The 15920-nt window shown below is 37.6% G+C and overlaps 2 protein-coding genes across 8 annotated transcripts in view; one reads left to right on the forward strand and one right to left on the reverse strand.

The window, feature by feature from the left end:
- The window catches only part of smc4 (structural maintenance of chromosomes 4), a 56079-nt gene extending 52076 nt beyond the window's left edge, over window positions 1-4003 (forward strand). For both annotated transcript variants that reach the window (XM_062062004.1, XM_062062005.1), the window contains exons 22-24: window positions 2058-2290; window positions 2353-2536; window positions 3747-4003. In XM_062062004.1, the coding sequence (XP_061917988.1) occupies window positions 2058-2290; window positions 2353-2536; window positions 3747-3911 (582 nt within the window). In that variant the 3' untranslated portion in view covers window positions 3912-4003. The remainder of the gene's footprint in view (window positions 1-2057; window positions 2291-2352; window positions 2537-3746) is intronic.
- A 9559-nt stretch (window positions 4004-13562) lies between these two features.
- Window positions 13563-15920, reverse strand: part of trim59 (tripartite motif containing 59) — a 31532-nt gene continuing 29174 nt past the window's right edge. For all 6 annotated transcript variants that reach the window (XM_062062008.1, XM_062062006.1, XM_062062011.1 and 3 more), the window contains exon 5: window positions 13563-15012. In XM_062062008.1, the coding sequence (XP_061917992.1) occupies window positions 14470-15012 (543 nt within the window). In that variant the 3' untranslated portion in view covers window positions 13563-14469. The remainder of the gene's footprint in view (window positions 15013-15920) is intronic.

The raw sequence follows: 15920 nt of genomic DNA on the forward strand, positions 1-15920 counted from the left end.
GTGTTAGCTCTTACAAGCCTTGGAAAAGATAAGTCTGTAAGTAAACTGTTTAACTTGTTTATGTAACTCAATATTAAGGTGGAAAGTGGTTACATTTAAAACTAAGATGTTTATTGAAAAACGATTTTTGTGCACTGTTTCAATGGATGATTTGAGGACTTAAAATGGCTGCCAGTCGTGTATTTCCACCATCGAAATAGTTTCAACACTCAGAAGTATTTGTTTGATGATAGTACTGTATATTTGTGTGAAGCTAATATTTACATATTGTGTATTAAATTTGAGTATGTTAATTGAATCACATAGCTTATACATTTGTCACTGTGTGTATTTCAGTTTAAAAAAATAACAGTCCAGTGCAAGACAAAAGTAAATATAGGAAAAGACAAAGCAAGATCAACAACAATAAAGAGCCTAAATGGATTAATCTGCTTTGGAACTTTATTAGACGTCTTGGATTGTTTGTTAGCTGTCTGCCTGTGTGTGTAGTTAGTATGTTCCAATAGCAAATACAAATACAAAAGTCAGCTCTCAAATTTTTAAATAAATCATTTCACACTTTGAACTGGACACCAAATCTGTTATCTGTTTCTTTGTCAGTTAGTGAAGACCAAGTCTTTAAAATATTTTCTTGGATTTTCAAATTCTATTTGAGTTTTGTCTCTCTTAGAATTAAAAATGTCGAGCAAAGCGAGACCAGCTTGCTAGTAAATAAATAAAATTTAAAAAATGGAGGCAGCTCACTGGTAAGTGCTGCTATTTCAGCTATTTTTAGAACAGGCCAGCGGGCTACTCATCTGGGGCCGTACTTATCAAGCTTCTTAGAATTACTCCTAAGAAGTCTGCTAAGAGTTGACTTAAGAGTAAATAAATTCTTCGCTGAAAGCTGCACTTAAAAGTTAGTTATCAAGCGTCTTACTCACACTTTCAGCGAAGTGTAGGACTGAATCTTAAGTGTCACACTCAGAGCTGAATTACGACATTACTATGTGCCGTAAACGCAATTTTAGGTGACGTCATTTCTGTGTCCATAGAAATGACCAATCACGGAAGGGAATCCGTTGTCTAAGAATAAAGAAATATCTTGGAAATATTTAAGTGGACAATGGGAGTGTATATTTTGACAATAAACTACAAAATAATACAAAACAAACTAGTCCCCGCCGGCACTCACGCTACCGCTCCCTCTCTTCTCTCGCCCACACACTCACTGACGTCACTCACCTCACGGCCACACACATACGCTACTCTCATAACATTTTCTTTCCAATTCATTAATTAGGCAACTAATTTGAAACTGGTGTGGGTGGCTCTATATATACTAGCCCACTGCAGCCACATGCAGAAATCAACATGGAATCGAAAAGTATTAAATCTGTGACAAAAATAATACCCGCTCTGTCTAAACGATACCGTTTGATCAGCTGCTCGTCATCAAAAAAAACCAAAACATTGTTCCGTTCCCTGAACGTTAGCGCACGTCTCTCTCGCCTCAGTGCCATCCCCTGCTGGCAACTCCTAACCACTTAAGACACCTCTGAAGGTCTCTTAAATATCGTGGAGAGTAGGAGTGATTCTTAGACTTAAGAACGTTGATAAAAAGCTTTTATTCTTAAGTTTGAGAGTAGGACTACATTTCGCAAATTCTCAGGACTTAAGTGTAAAATGGCACTCTAAGAAGCTTGATAAGTACGGCCCCTGGTACTTACGGGCTACCTGGTGCCCGCGGGCACCGCGTTGGTGACCCCTGCTGTATATATTTGTTTTTCTGAAAAATCCCACTTAATATACTTTGGGTAACAGTCAATATTTTTTTTTTTTTTTTTTTTTTAGGGGAGTAACAGTCAATATTTATTTATTTATTTGTTTTTGTTTTTTTCTCATGAAATAAAAGTGAGCTTTTGTTAAACCAAATATTGTTGTTTTCCATATACAACAACCTATCTGGACTCGATAAGAGAATCGATAAGGAATCGGTTGGATAAGAGGATTCGATAATAGGCTCGAACTCGATCATTTCTTACCAAACATCATCCCTACATGTGACTGGTGTGCAGGAGGAGCAGTACTTGGAGCGCGTGGGCCAGCTGAGTAAGATCACCACGGAGCGGGACCAGTTCAAACAAGGCTACGAGGACCTCCGCAAGCAACGCCTCAACGAGTTCATGACGGGCTTCAACATGATCACCAACAAGTTGAAGGAGAACTACCAGATGCTCACACTGGGGGGCGACGCGGAGCTGGAGCTGGTGGACAGCCTGGACCCCTTCTCTGAGGGCATCATGTTCAGGTGTGACCGTGTGCGTGGCTCGGGCTCCCACCAGTGTCCTCATGCTCGATGTTCCTCTGCAGTGTGCGACCTCCAAAGAAGAGCTGGAAGAAGATCTTCAACCTCTCCGGGGGAGAGAAGACCCTCAGCTCGCTGGCGCTGGTGTTTGCTCTGCACCACTACAAGCCCACGCCGCTCTACTTCATGGACGAGATCGACGCCGCGCTGGATTTCAAGAACGTCTCCATCGTGGCCTGTTACATTTACGTGAGTACTGCCGTCACTGCCAACATCACGTCGGAGCCGGTAGACCAGGGGTCACCAAAGCGGTGCCCGCGGGCACCAGGTAGCCCGTAAGGACCAGATGAGTAGCCCGCTGGCCTGTTCTAAAAATAGCTCAAATAGCAGCACTTACCAGTGAGCTGCCTCTATTTTTTAAATGTTATTTATTTACTAGCAAGCTGGTCTCGCTTTGCCTGACATTTTTAATTCTAAGAGAGACAAAACTCAAATAGAATTTGAAAATCCAAGAAAATATTTTAAAGACTTGGTCTTCACTTGTTTGAATAAATTCATTAATTTTTTTACTTTGCTTCTTATAACTTTCAGAAAGACAATTTTAGAGAAAAAATACAACCTTAAAAATGATTTTAGGATTTTTAAACACATATACCTTTTTACCTTTTAAATTCCTTCCTCTTCTTTCCTGACAATTTAAATCAATATTCAAGTAATTTTTTTTTTTTATTCTAAAGAATAATAAATACATTTTAATTTAATTCTTCATTTTATTTTAGCTTCTGTTTTTTCAACGAAGAATATTTGTGAAATATTTCTTCAAACTTATTATGATTAAAATAAAACAAAATTATTCTGACAAATCTAGAAAATCTGTAGAATCATATTTGAATCTTATTTCAAAGTATTTTGAAATTCTTTTAAAATTTTTGTTCTGGAAAATCTAGAAGAAAATGATTTGTCTTTGTTAGAAATATAGCTTGGTCCAATTTGTTATATATTCTAACAAAGTGTAGATTGGATTTTAACCTATTTAAAACATGTCATCAAAATACTAAAATTAATCTTAATCAGGAAAAATTACTAATGATGTTCCATAAATTCTTTTTTTAATTTTTTCAAAAAGATTCAAATTAGCTAGTTTTTCTCTTCTTTTTTTCAGTTGAATTTTGAATTTTAAAGAGTCGAAATTGAAGATAAACTATGTTTCAAAATTTAATTGTCATTTTTTTCGTGTTTTCTCCTCTTTTAAACCGTTCAATTAAGTGTGAATATCATTAATTATTAATAATAACTTAGAGTTAAAGGTAAATTGAGCAAATTGGCTATTTCTGGCAATTTATTTAAGTGTGTATCAAACTGGTAGCCCTTCACATTAATCACTACCCAAGAAGTAGCTCTTGCTTTCAAAAAGGTTGGTGACCCCTGCGGTAGACCATCTCCACTTCTCTGCACACAGGAGCAGACCAAGAACGCTCAGTTCATCATCATCTCGCTAAGGAACAACATGTTTGAGATCGCCGATCGCCTCATAGGTATCTACAAAACTCACAACACCACTAAGAGTGTGGGCATCAACCCCAAGACAATCGTGTTCCAAGAGCACGGAGCCACCACGGCTTAGATCTTCTGCTTGTGTCCGACACCTTCTTTTATCGTTGTAAATATGTCCTGTGCTGCTCTTCTATTCTTTATTCAATAAAATACTGTACTTCATCTTGTTATATTACAAACTAGAACGGTAGACGGCATACTTTAAAGAGGGTGGCTCGTGACCCAATCTGTGAGTTTTAGGTATAACTGTACACAATGAGGTACAGAGCTAGCCTAAAACATTAGCATCCTAACATTAAAATGCTAACAGTTAGCATGTTTCATAAACCAAGTTAAAACGACTCTAAGGCAGGGGTCGGCAACCCAAAGCCTTGAATGAGCCATATTGGACCAAAACTAAAATAAATATATTACCTATAATAGCCTACTATCAAAATGACTTCAAAAGTCTTATATAAGTGTTATAATGAAGACAACACATGATGTAAGTGTCTATATTAGCTATATTAGCCTACTATCAAAATGACTTTAAAAGTCTTATATAAGTGTTATAATGAAGACAACACATGATGTAAGTGTCTATATTAGCCTACTATCAAAATGACCTTAAAAGTCTTATATAAGTGTTATAATGAAGTCAACACATGATGTAAGTGTCTATATTGGCTATATTAGCCTACTATCAAAATGACCTTAAAAGTCTTATATAAGTGTTATAATGAAGTCAACACATCAAGTTAAAGTAGCAATGATTGTCACACACACACTAGATGTGGCAAATTATTCTCTGCATTTGACCCATCACCCTTGATTACCCCCTGGGAGGTGAGGGGAGCAGTGAGCAGCAGCGGTGGCTGTGCCCGGGAATCATTTTTGGTGATTTAACCCCCAATTCCAACCCTTGATGCTGAGTGTCAAGCAGGGAGGTAATGGCTCCCATTTTTATAGTCTTTGGTATGACTCGGCCGGGGTTTGAACTCATGACCTACCCATCTCAGGGCGGACACTCTAACCCAGACCTGGGCATTGTACGGCCCGCGGGCCGCATCCGGCCCTTTGCGCATCCCTGTCCGGCCCGCGTGAGGCCAATCATAAATTACAAAATAAATTTAAAAAAGTATCTATGTCGAGTGTGCAATACAACAGTGCTGCTTTTGTTTTGAAAAGCGTTATTTGTATTACTTCCGTGTGGACGTATGCGCGTGTGCGATTGTGAGTGAATTGAACGGCGCAATTACAAATTACAAAATAAAGTTTAAAAAACATCTATGTCGTGCGCGCAATACAACTGTGCTGCTTTTATTTTGAAATGTGTTATTTATGCCGTATGTCCGGAGGGAACCTGTGAGGGAAGGTGCATAGAGACAAGTGATGAGACGCTAAAAAAAGAAAAGTTGATGAGGAATGGCGTGTTTCCAACAAGAGATGGACTGCCAAGTATTTCTTTACATAAATTAATGGTAAAGCCGTGTGCTTAATGTGTGGTACACAGGTTGCTGTGTTTAAATATCATTTTAATCGCCACTACACGAAGAAACACGAGGGAAAATACCGGAATGTGTCTGATGAAGCGCGCGCAAGGGAGGCTGATGCGTTGATGGCAAAACTGCAAACCCAACAAGGACTTTGTGCCATATTTCACACCCCCAGAGATGCAGCCGTCAGGACAAGTTTCGTCATTTCTCACAAAAGCGCCAGAAAAAGTAAGGCGTTTTCTGACGGAGAGTTTATTAAGGAGTGCTTATTGGACTTTGTTGCGCTGATAATGCCCGGAGACAGGACTGTTTTTCGCTAACTTTGGATGAGAGCTCTGATGCAGTCAATTAAAGAGACAACCACAGGTAATGACTTGTTCACAGAGGTAAATGCGTGTTGGGACACGCTGGCAGGTGTGACAATCCAATCCACTTTATTTATATAGCACATTTAAACAACAAAATGTTTCCAAAGTGCTGCACAACAATATTACAAACAATATTCAAATATTATCCTTAGCTCCACCAATGACTGAATAAAAAGAAAAAAACAATTACATATAAAACCAATATAAAAAACAATATAGAATAGATATGATTAAAAACTATTTTTAACAACAGATGGTTGTCCAAATCTGATGGGGAAAAATGTTGGATAATGCAGGATAAAGTGACCTTAAAAAGCAATCTGCTTTTGTATAAAGTTAAGTTAGGTTAAATGAAATTATTATTATTATTATTATTATTAATTATTATCATCATTATTATTTATCTTATGGTATATCAAAAATAATATTGAGCAAAATTTAATTGAAATATTGTCGTGTGGCCCTCCAGCAGTGCTCGGGTTGCTTATGCGGCCCCCGGTGAAAATTAATTGCCCACCCCTGCTCTAACCACTAGGCCACTGATGGGGTAAGTGTCTATATTAGCTATATTAGCCTACTATCACAATCAATCAATCAATGTTTATTTATATAGCCCTAAATCACAAGTATCTCAAAGGGCTGCACAAGCCACAACGACATCCTCGAATGACTTTAAAAGTCTTATATAAGTGTTATAATGAAGGCAACACATTGTGTAAGTGTCTATATTAGCTATATTAGCCTACTATCAAAATGACTTTAAAAGTCTTATAGAAGTGTTATAATGAAGGCAACATATGATGTAAGTGTCTATATTAGCTATATTAGCCTACTATCAAAATGACTTTAAAAGTCTTATATAAGTGTTATAATGAAGGCAACATATGATGTAAGTGTCTATATTAGCTATATTAGCCTACTATCAAAATGACTTTAAAAGTATTATATAAGTGTTATAATGAAGGCAACATATGATGTAAGTGTCTATATTAGCTATATTAGGCTACTATCAAAATGACTTTAAAAGTATTATATAAGTGTTATAATGAAGGCAACACATGATGTAAGTGTCTATATTAGCTATATTAGCCTACTATCAAAATGACTTTAAAAGTCTTATATAAGTGTTATAATGAAGGCAACACATGATGTAAGTGTCTATATTAGCTATATTAGCCTACTATCAAAATGACTTTAAAAGTCTTATATAAGTGTTATAATGAAGGCAACACATGATGTAAGTGTCTATATTAGCTATATTAGCCTACTATCAAAATGACTTTAAAAGTCTTATATAAGTGTTATAATGAAGGCAACACATGATGTAAGTGTCTATATTAGCTATATTAGCCTACTATCAAAATGACTTTAAAAGTCTTATATAAGTGTTATAATGAAGACAACACATGATGTAAGTGTCTATATTAGCTATATTAGCCTACTATCAAAATTACTTTAAAAGTATTATATAAGTGTTATAATGAAGGCAACACATGATGTAAGTGTCTATAATAGCCTACTATCAAAATGACTATGTGTTGCAGGCTGAAGCAAATCTTGGTTGACAGAAATGTTGAAATGTAATATTTATTCTACACATTTTTACAACTTTAGAAACTAGGGATGTCCGATAATGGCTTTTTTGCCAATATCCGATATTCCAATATTGTCCAACTCTTAATTACCGATACTGATATCAACCGATACCGATATATACAGTCGTGGAATTAACACATTATTATGCCTAATTTGGACAACCAGGTATGGTGAAGATAAGGTCCTTTTTTTTAAAAAATTTATAAAATAAAATAAGATAAATAAATTAAAAACATTTTCTTGAATAAAAAAGAAAGTAAAACAATATAAAAACAGTTACATAGAAACTAGTAGTTAATGAAAATGAGTAAAATGAAGTGTTAAAGGTTAGTATTATTAGTGGACCAGCAGCACGCACAATCATGTGTGCTTACGGACTGTATCCCTTGCAGACTGTATTGATATATATTGATATATAATGTAGGAAGCAGAATATTAATAACAGAAAGAAACAACCCTTTTGTGTGAATGAGTGTAAATGGGGGAGGGAGGTTTTTTATGTTGGTGCACTAATTGTAAGTGTATCTTGTGTTTTTTATGTGGATTTAATAAATTAAAAAAACGATACCGAAAATAAATAAAAACAATACCAATAATTTCCGATATTACATTTTAAAGCATTTATCGGCCGATAATATCGGACATCTCTATTTAACCACTCAGCTATCCTTGGTCTTCTAGGTACAAGGTTTCAGGCCCCAATGACATATTTAATTGAGAACCTGTCTCGATAAACTATAATATAAAACATTAAAGGCCTACTGAAATGAATTTTTTAAAATTTAAACGGGGGTAGCAGATCCATTCTATGTGTCATACTTGATCATTTCGCGATATTGCCATATTTTTGCTGAAAGGATTTAGTAGAGAACATCGACGATAAAGTTCGCAACTTTTGGTCGCTGATAAAAAAAAAGCCTTGCCTGTAGCGGAAGTAGCGTGACGTCACAGGTTGAAAGGCTCCTCACATTTCCCCATTGTTTACACCAGCAGCGAGAGAGATTCGGACCGAGAAAGCGACGATTACCCCATTAATTTGAGCCAGGATGAAAGATTCGTGGATGAGGAACGTGAGAGTGAAGGACTAGAGTGCAGTGCAGGACGTATCTTTTTTCGCTCTGACCGTAACTTAGGTACAAGCTGGCTCATTGGATTCCACACTTTCTCCTTTTTCTATTGTGGATCACGGATTTGTATTTTAAACCACCTGGGATACTATATCCTCTTGAAAATGAGAGTCGAGAACGCAAAATGGACATTCACAGTGACTTTTATCTCCACGACAATACATCGTTGACGCACTTTAGCTACGGAGCTAACGTGATAGCATCAGGCTCAAATGCAGATAGAAACAAAATAAATAAATCCCTGACTGGAAGGATAGACAGAAGATCAACAATACTATTAAACCATGGACATGTAACTACACGGTTAATAATTTCCAGCTTGGCGAAGCTTAACAATTGAAGCTAACTTAGCTACGGAGCGGCGGCGGGCGTTGTAGCTTTCGACGACAACCCGGCCGCCATCAGAGTCGGCAAGAAACATATATTTCCCCAAAGTTGCGTACGTGACATGCACATAGCGACACGCACGTACGGGCAAGCGATCAAATGTTTGGAAGCCAAAGCTGTACTCACCGTAGCGCGTCTGCTATCCTGCTCAAACACAACACAACCTCCTGATTGTGTTGCTGTAGTCCGCCGCTAATACACCGATCCCACCTACAACTTTCTTCTTTGCAGTCTCCATTGTCCATTAAACAAATCGCAAAAGATTCACCAACACAGATGTCCAGAATACTGTGGAATTGTGCGATGAAAACAGAGCAGTTTGTATGGTGACACATTGGGTACGAATACTTCCGTTGCCGTCGTGACGTCACGCGCATACGTCATCATACATAGACGTTTCCAACCGGAAGTTTAGCGGGAAATTTAAAATGTCACTTTATAAGTTAACCCGGCCGTATTGGCATGTGTTGCAATGTTAAGATTTCATCATTGATATATAAACTATCAGACTGCGTGGTCGCTAGTAGTGGCTTTCAGTAGGCCTTTAACTCCTCCGACTGGATCTTTCCTACTTACCAAGTGATCTGACTGGTATTTGAACCCAGTCCCCTTTGAGTGGGAGCTAGCTGTTTAACCATTCAGCTATCCTTGGTGTTCTTGAGACTAGATTTCGGGCCCCAATGACATATTTAATTGAGAACCTGTCTCAGTAAACTATCATATAAAAGATGAACTCTTCTGACTGGATCTTTCCTAGTTACTGAGTGACCTGACTGGGCCTTGAACCTACAAACCTTTGATTGGGATCTAGCTGCTTCAACCACTCAGCTATCCTTGGTCTTCTAGGTGCAAGATTTCGGGCCCCAATGACATATTTAATTGAGAACCTGTCTCACTAAATCACAATGATAGAGAAACAAAACACTAACTCCCTACTGGGATTCCAACCCAGTACCTCTTGCTTGGTCGCCAACAGTGTTAAATCCGTCTCACATTAATGGAAATGTGTGGAACTATAATAATGTTTGAAATATGAGCAATTACTAGAAAATTCCCGCAGAAATTTTGATGGGCCTGCTATCTGTGCCCTGGACCTCCGGCCGGGGGTCGCCGGACTTATTAGATGGTGCCGAGTGTCTGAATACGTGAGTTTTAGGTGTAACTGTACAAAATGATTAAGAGGAATGTTTTGACGGTAGAACGGTTGAAATGCATTGAAAAATGTGGAAGTAGTCGCCAGAAAAAAGGGTCGAAATAGGGCTTTAGAAAACCAGAAATCCTGGAATTTCTTTGAACTTGGAAGAATGATAGTTTAAATTTCCAGAATGGTGGAATGTGTTGAAGGTGGGATGTTTTGAATCATTTGAAAAATGGCCGAATCATTTTGAATGGGATAAACGTCCTGGAAAACCTGGAATTCTGGGATATCTGGGAATTTTTGGAATTTGTCAAGGGAATTCCCGAATAAGCAGAACAGTTTGAAGTTGGAACACTTTGAATCGGGTGAAAAATGTGGAAGGTAGAGTGCGCCAAAATCTGGAGAAGAAGAATAACTACAAGAGGCAATTCCTGAAGGAAATGCGTGTGAATGCTGAAGTTGAAGTGAAATGATGACAGAATGTAGTTTGAATGTAAGAATCATTTGAATGGTATGAATGTTGAAGAGTTTGAATTTCCAGGAAAAAAACGGAATTTGACTTGGAACTTGGGAAAGTGTTAGTTTGAATGTCCAGAATGGTGGAATGTGTTAAAGTTGGAATGGTTTGAATAGGTTGAAAAATGTGGGAATTTTGCAACTTGGAAAAATGTCCCATTCATTTCAATGGGAACTTCCTGGAATTTTGGGAAAAGCTGGATTTTTTTTTTTTAATTATTAGGAGTATGAATGAGCTGAATTGGTTGGTGTTGGAATTGTTTAAATCGGTCAAGAAATGTTGAATTAGTAACAGTTTATAATTGAGAAATTTCAGGAAAACCGGGAATTTTTCTAGTTCCTTAACCAACTTGATTTTTGTTGAAGTAGAGCACACAATTCCTGAACAAGCTGAATATTTTGAAGTTGGAACAGTTTGAACTAGATGAAAAATGTGGGAATTGTGGAACTTGAAAGAATGTCCTATAGATTTCAATGGGAACTTCCTGGAATTTTGGGAAAAGCTGTATTTTTTTGGGAAAAGTTATTAGGAGCATGAACGTCCTGAATGAGCTGAATTGGTTGGTGTTGAAATTGTTTAAATCAGTCAAGAAATGTTGAATTCGTAACAGTTTTTAATTGAGAAATTCCTGGAATTTCGGGAAAATTTTTCTACTTCCTTAACCAACTTGATTTTTGTCCTGATTAAGAGAAATGTTTTGACGGGGGAACGGTTGAAATGGGTTAAAAAGTGTGAAAGGAGTAGTGGAACTTAAGGCTGGAAATATGTTGCCAAAAAAACGGGAATTCCTGGAAATTTTTTGAATGTGGAAAAATGGTAAATTGAATGTCCAGGATGGGTTGAATGTGGAATGGTTTGAAGAATGTGGGAATTGTGGAAGTTTGAAAAATGGGCAATTCATTTTGAATGGGGAAAATGCACCAAAAAAAAAGGAATTATGGGAAATCCTGGAATTAAAAAAAAAATTGTTGAAGTAGAGCACACAATTCCTGAACAGGCTGAATTTTTTGAAGTTGGAACAGTTTCAATTAGATGAAAAATGTGGGAATTGGAAGAATGTCCCATAGATTTCAATGGGAAATTCCTGGAATTTCGGGAAAACCGGGAGTTTTTCTAGTTCCTTAACCAACTTGATTTTTGTCCTGAATATGAGTGTTTTGACGATGGAACGGTTGAAATGGGTTAAAAAGTGTGAAAGGAGTAGTGGAACTTAAGGCTGGAAATAGGTTGCCAAAAAAAACAGGAATTCCTGGAAATTTGTTGAATGTGGAAAAATGGTAAACTGAATGTCCAGGATGGGTTGAATGTGGAATGGTTTGAAGAATGTGGGAATTGTGGAAGTTTGAAAAATGGGCAATTCATTTTGAATGGGGAAAATGCACCAAAAAATAGGAATTATGGGAAATACTGGAATTTTAAAAAAAATTGTTGAAGTAGAGCACATAATTCCTGAACAGGCTGAATATTTTGAAGTTGGAACCGTTTGAATAAGATGAAAAATGTGGGAATTGTGGAACTTGGAAGAATGTCCCATAGATTGTAATGGGAACTTCCTGGAATTTTGGGAAAAGCGGGATTTTTTTGGAAAATTTTAGGAGCATGAACGTCCTGAATGGGTTGATGTTGGAATTGTTTAAATCAGTCAAGAAATGTTGAATTACTAACAGTTTTTAATTGAGAAATTCCTGGAATTTCGGGAAAACCGGGAATTTTTCTAGTTCCTTAACCAACTTGATTTTTGTCCTGAATATGAGGAGTGTTTTGACGATGGAACGGTTGAAATGGGTTAAAAAGTGTGAAAGGAGTAGTGGAACTTAAGGCTGGAAATAGGTTGCCAAAAAAAACAGGAATTCCTGGAAATTTATTGAATGTGGAAAAATGGTCAATTGAATGTCCAGGATGGGTTGAATGTGGAATGGTTTGAAGAATGTGGGAATTGTGGAAGTTTGAAAAATGGGCAATTCATTTTGAATGGGGAAAATGCACCAAAAAAAAGGAATTATGGGAAATACTGGAATTTTTTTTTTTAATTGTTGAAGTAGAGCACACAATTCCTGAACAGGCTGAATACTTTGAATTAGATGAAAATTGTGGGAGTTGTGGAACTTTGAAGAATATCCCATGGATTTCAATGGGAATTTCCCCCAAATTTGGGAATTTCGGGAAAAGCGGGATTTTTTTTTTTTTAAATGGTAAAAAAACTTGAATGGTCTGAATGAGTTGAAATGATTGGTGTTGGATTTTTTTCAAATCGGTCGAGAAATATTGAAGTAGTAACATATCGGAATGAGAAATAGTATTACGGAATTTCGGGAAAATTTCCAGTTAAAAAAAACAACTTAGTTTTCTTGTCCTGATTAAGAGGAATGTTTTGACGGTGGAATGGTTGAAATGCGTTGAAAAATGTGGGACGAGTAGTCGCCAGAAAAAAGGGTGGAAATAGGGCTTTGGAAAACCAGGAATTATGGAAAATCCTGGAATTTTTTTGAACTTGGAAGAATGATAGTTAAAATTTGCAGAATGGTGGAATGTGTTGATGTTGGAATGGTTTGAATAGGTTGAAAATTGTGGGAATTTTGCAACTTGGAAAATTGTCCCATTCATTTCAATGGGAACTTCCTGGAATTTTGGGAAAAGCGGGATTTCTTTGGAAAACTTTTAGGAACATGAATGTCCTGAATGAGCTGAATTGGTGGATGTTGTAATTGTTTAAATCAGTCAAGAAATTTTGAATTAGTAAGTTTTTAATTGAGAAATTCCTGGAATTTCGGGAAAACCGGGAATTTTTGTAGTTCCTTAACCAACTTGATTTTTGTCCTGAATATGAGTTGAAATGGGTTAAAAAGTGTGAAAGGAGTAATGTAACTTAAGGCTGGAAATAGGTTGCCAAAATAACCAGGAATTCCTGGAAATTTGTTGAATGTGGAAAAATGGTCAATTGAATGTCCAGGATGGGTTGAATGTGGAATGGTTTGAAGAATGTGGGAATTGTGGAAGTTTGAAAAATGGGTAATTCATTTTGAATGGGGAAAATGCACCAAAAAAAAGGAATTATGGGAAATTCTGGAATTTTTTATTGTTGAAGTAGAGCACACACTTCCTGAACAGGCTGAATATTTTGAAGTTGGAACAGTTGGAAGAATATCCCATTGAAATTAATGGGAATTTCCCCCAAATTTGGGAATTTCGGAAAAAAATTGATTTTTTTTAAATGGTAAAAAACTTGAATGGTCTGAATGAGTTGAAATGGTTGGTGTTGGATTTTTTTTCAAATCGGTGGAGAAATGTTGAAGTAGTAACATGATGGAAAGAGAAATAGTATTACGGGAAAACCGGGAAATTTTCCAGTTCAAAAAACAACTTTGTTTTTTGTCCTGATTAAGTGTTTTGACGGTGGAACGGTTGAAACAGGTTAAAAAGTGTGAAAGGGGTAGTCGCCAGAAAAAAGGGTGGAAATAGGGCTTTGGAAAACCAGGAATTCTGGAAAATCCTGGAATTTTTTTGAACTTGGAAGAATGATAGTTAAAATTTGCAGAATGGAACTTAAGACTGGAAATAGGTTACCAAAAAAACGGGAATTCCTGGAAATTTGTTGAATGTGGAAAAATGGTAAATTAAATGTCCAGGATGGGTTGAATGTGGAATGGTTTGAAGAATGTGGGAATTGTGGAAGTTTGAAAAATGGGGAAAATGCACCCAAAAAAAAGGAATTATGGGAAATCCTGGAATTTTTTATTTAAATCGTTGAAGTAGAGCACACACTTCCTGAACAGGCTGAACATCTTTCAAACCAACACTTTCCCAAGTTCCAAACCAAATTCTGTTTTTTCCTGGAAATTGAAACTCTTCAACATTCAAACCATTTCAGCATTTTAAATTATTTCAACATTTGAAGCTTTTATTGGCTAGAAGTTCCAAGGTTAGTATCATGCAACATGTCTCCCAGGTTAAGGAGTGTTTATATGAACACATGAGTGGGGAGTGTTTATATGAACACATGAGTGGAATATGAAGCAGAAGTCAAGTGGTAAAGAAGGCGCTGAGGTCCAGAGGTGAGAAGAAGGTGTTGAGCTGCACCACCAACATTTCCCCCAAGGAGGCGACGTGGAGGCTCCATCTCTCCACCAAGTCCAGCGTCACCCCCCAAGTAGACTCCAGCCACGCCCACAAGGAGGGCAGCAGTTGGCCGTGACTGAAGTGGTCCAGGCCGTGTGACGCCAGCAGGAGAAGCAGCAAGAAGATCACCAGGATGGCGGGTCTGAAGCACAAGTCCCGCACGGAGCCCTCGGAGGCGGGCAGGTGGTCCATGTTGCCACATCGAACACAGCAGCACACCTTGGGCACAGGTGCCTCCTCCAGACTGGCGAGGGTGATGGCGGGCCAGTGTTGCTGCAGGTAGTCGGCGGCTCTGGGCGTGATGGAGAGGCTGAGGACCGAGGGCAGGCTGGCCTTGGTGAACTTGTCCACGCGCTCTCGGAACTGATGCACCTTCTCCAGGAACACCAGCGGCAGCTCCTCCTCCTCGATGGACGACGCCAGGGACACCAGCTCCACCTGCTCCTCCTGGGAGAGAAACCACACCTCTGTCACAACAAGTGCTTCATTGTGTCGACTCTGAGAGGATGTGCCGTCTATTACTTTGTTGGGCCACAACTTGGACTAAGTCTAAGGTCCCACTAAGGCAGGGTGTCCAAAGTTTACCCGCTGAGGGCCGCACATTGAAATATCAAAGCAAGCGGGGGCCATTTTGATATTTTTTATTTTAAAAACCAATACAATATATGTATAAAAAATATACATTTAGGCCTCCACTCAAGCTTGATCCTGGGGACCCCAAAGGGTTTAGGTACAAATGTGTCATTATTTAGTATTATTATTATTATCCAAGGTTTAAATCTCCAGATCAACATTAGGTCTATCTGCAGTGTTTCCCACACATTCATTTATTTGTGGCGGCCCGCCACGAAAGAATTAAGGCCGCCACAAATAGATTTTTTTAAAAAAAATTTAAATTATTTGTCCTGTCCAGCTTCTCAGGCAAATCATATAGTTGATGTAGATGCCCATATAGGATGTTCACATTTACTTTACAAAAGAGAAGTGTAGGATCAAGATTTTTGGAGCTCTGTGTTCAGTGGATCAGATGTTTGATGTCTACCACCACTACTGTTTTCTGTTTATTTGTTACTGACTGTGGCAGGACACCTCTGCCTCTGTTTCGCTTTATGTTGCTGGTAAATAATATGGTTGTAGTAGTAGGCTAAAGTTAAATTATTTAGTATGCACTAATTAAAGGGGCAGAGCTTTGAGACATTTTAGCTTTTATATTTTTATAAGATATATTTTTTGTAAGAACCACAATTAATAAATATATTTCAGTGAATAACTTATTGTTCAAATCTGTATATAAATATGTACATAAAGTGTTGTAATTATATTGTAAAATGGATGGATGGATGGACGTTTAAAAC

Source organism: Entelurus aequoreus, linkage group LG10 (assembly GCF_033978785.1).
Source record: "Entelurus aequoreus isolate RoL-2023_Sb linkage group LG10, RoL_Eaeq_v1.1, whole genome shotgun sequence".
In the NCBI taxonomy this organism is placed as follows: domain Eukaryota; kingdom Metazoa; phylum Chordata; class Actinopteri; order Syngnathiformes; family Syngnathidae; genus Entelurus; species Entelurus aequoreus.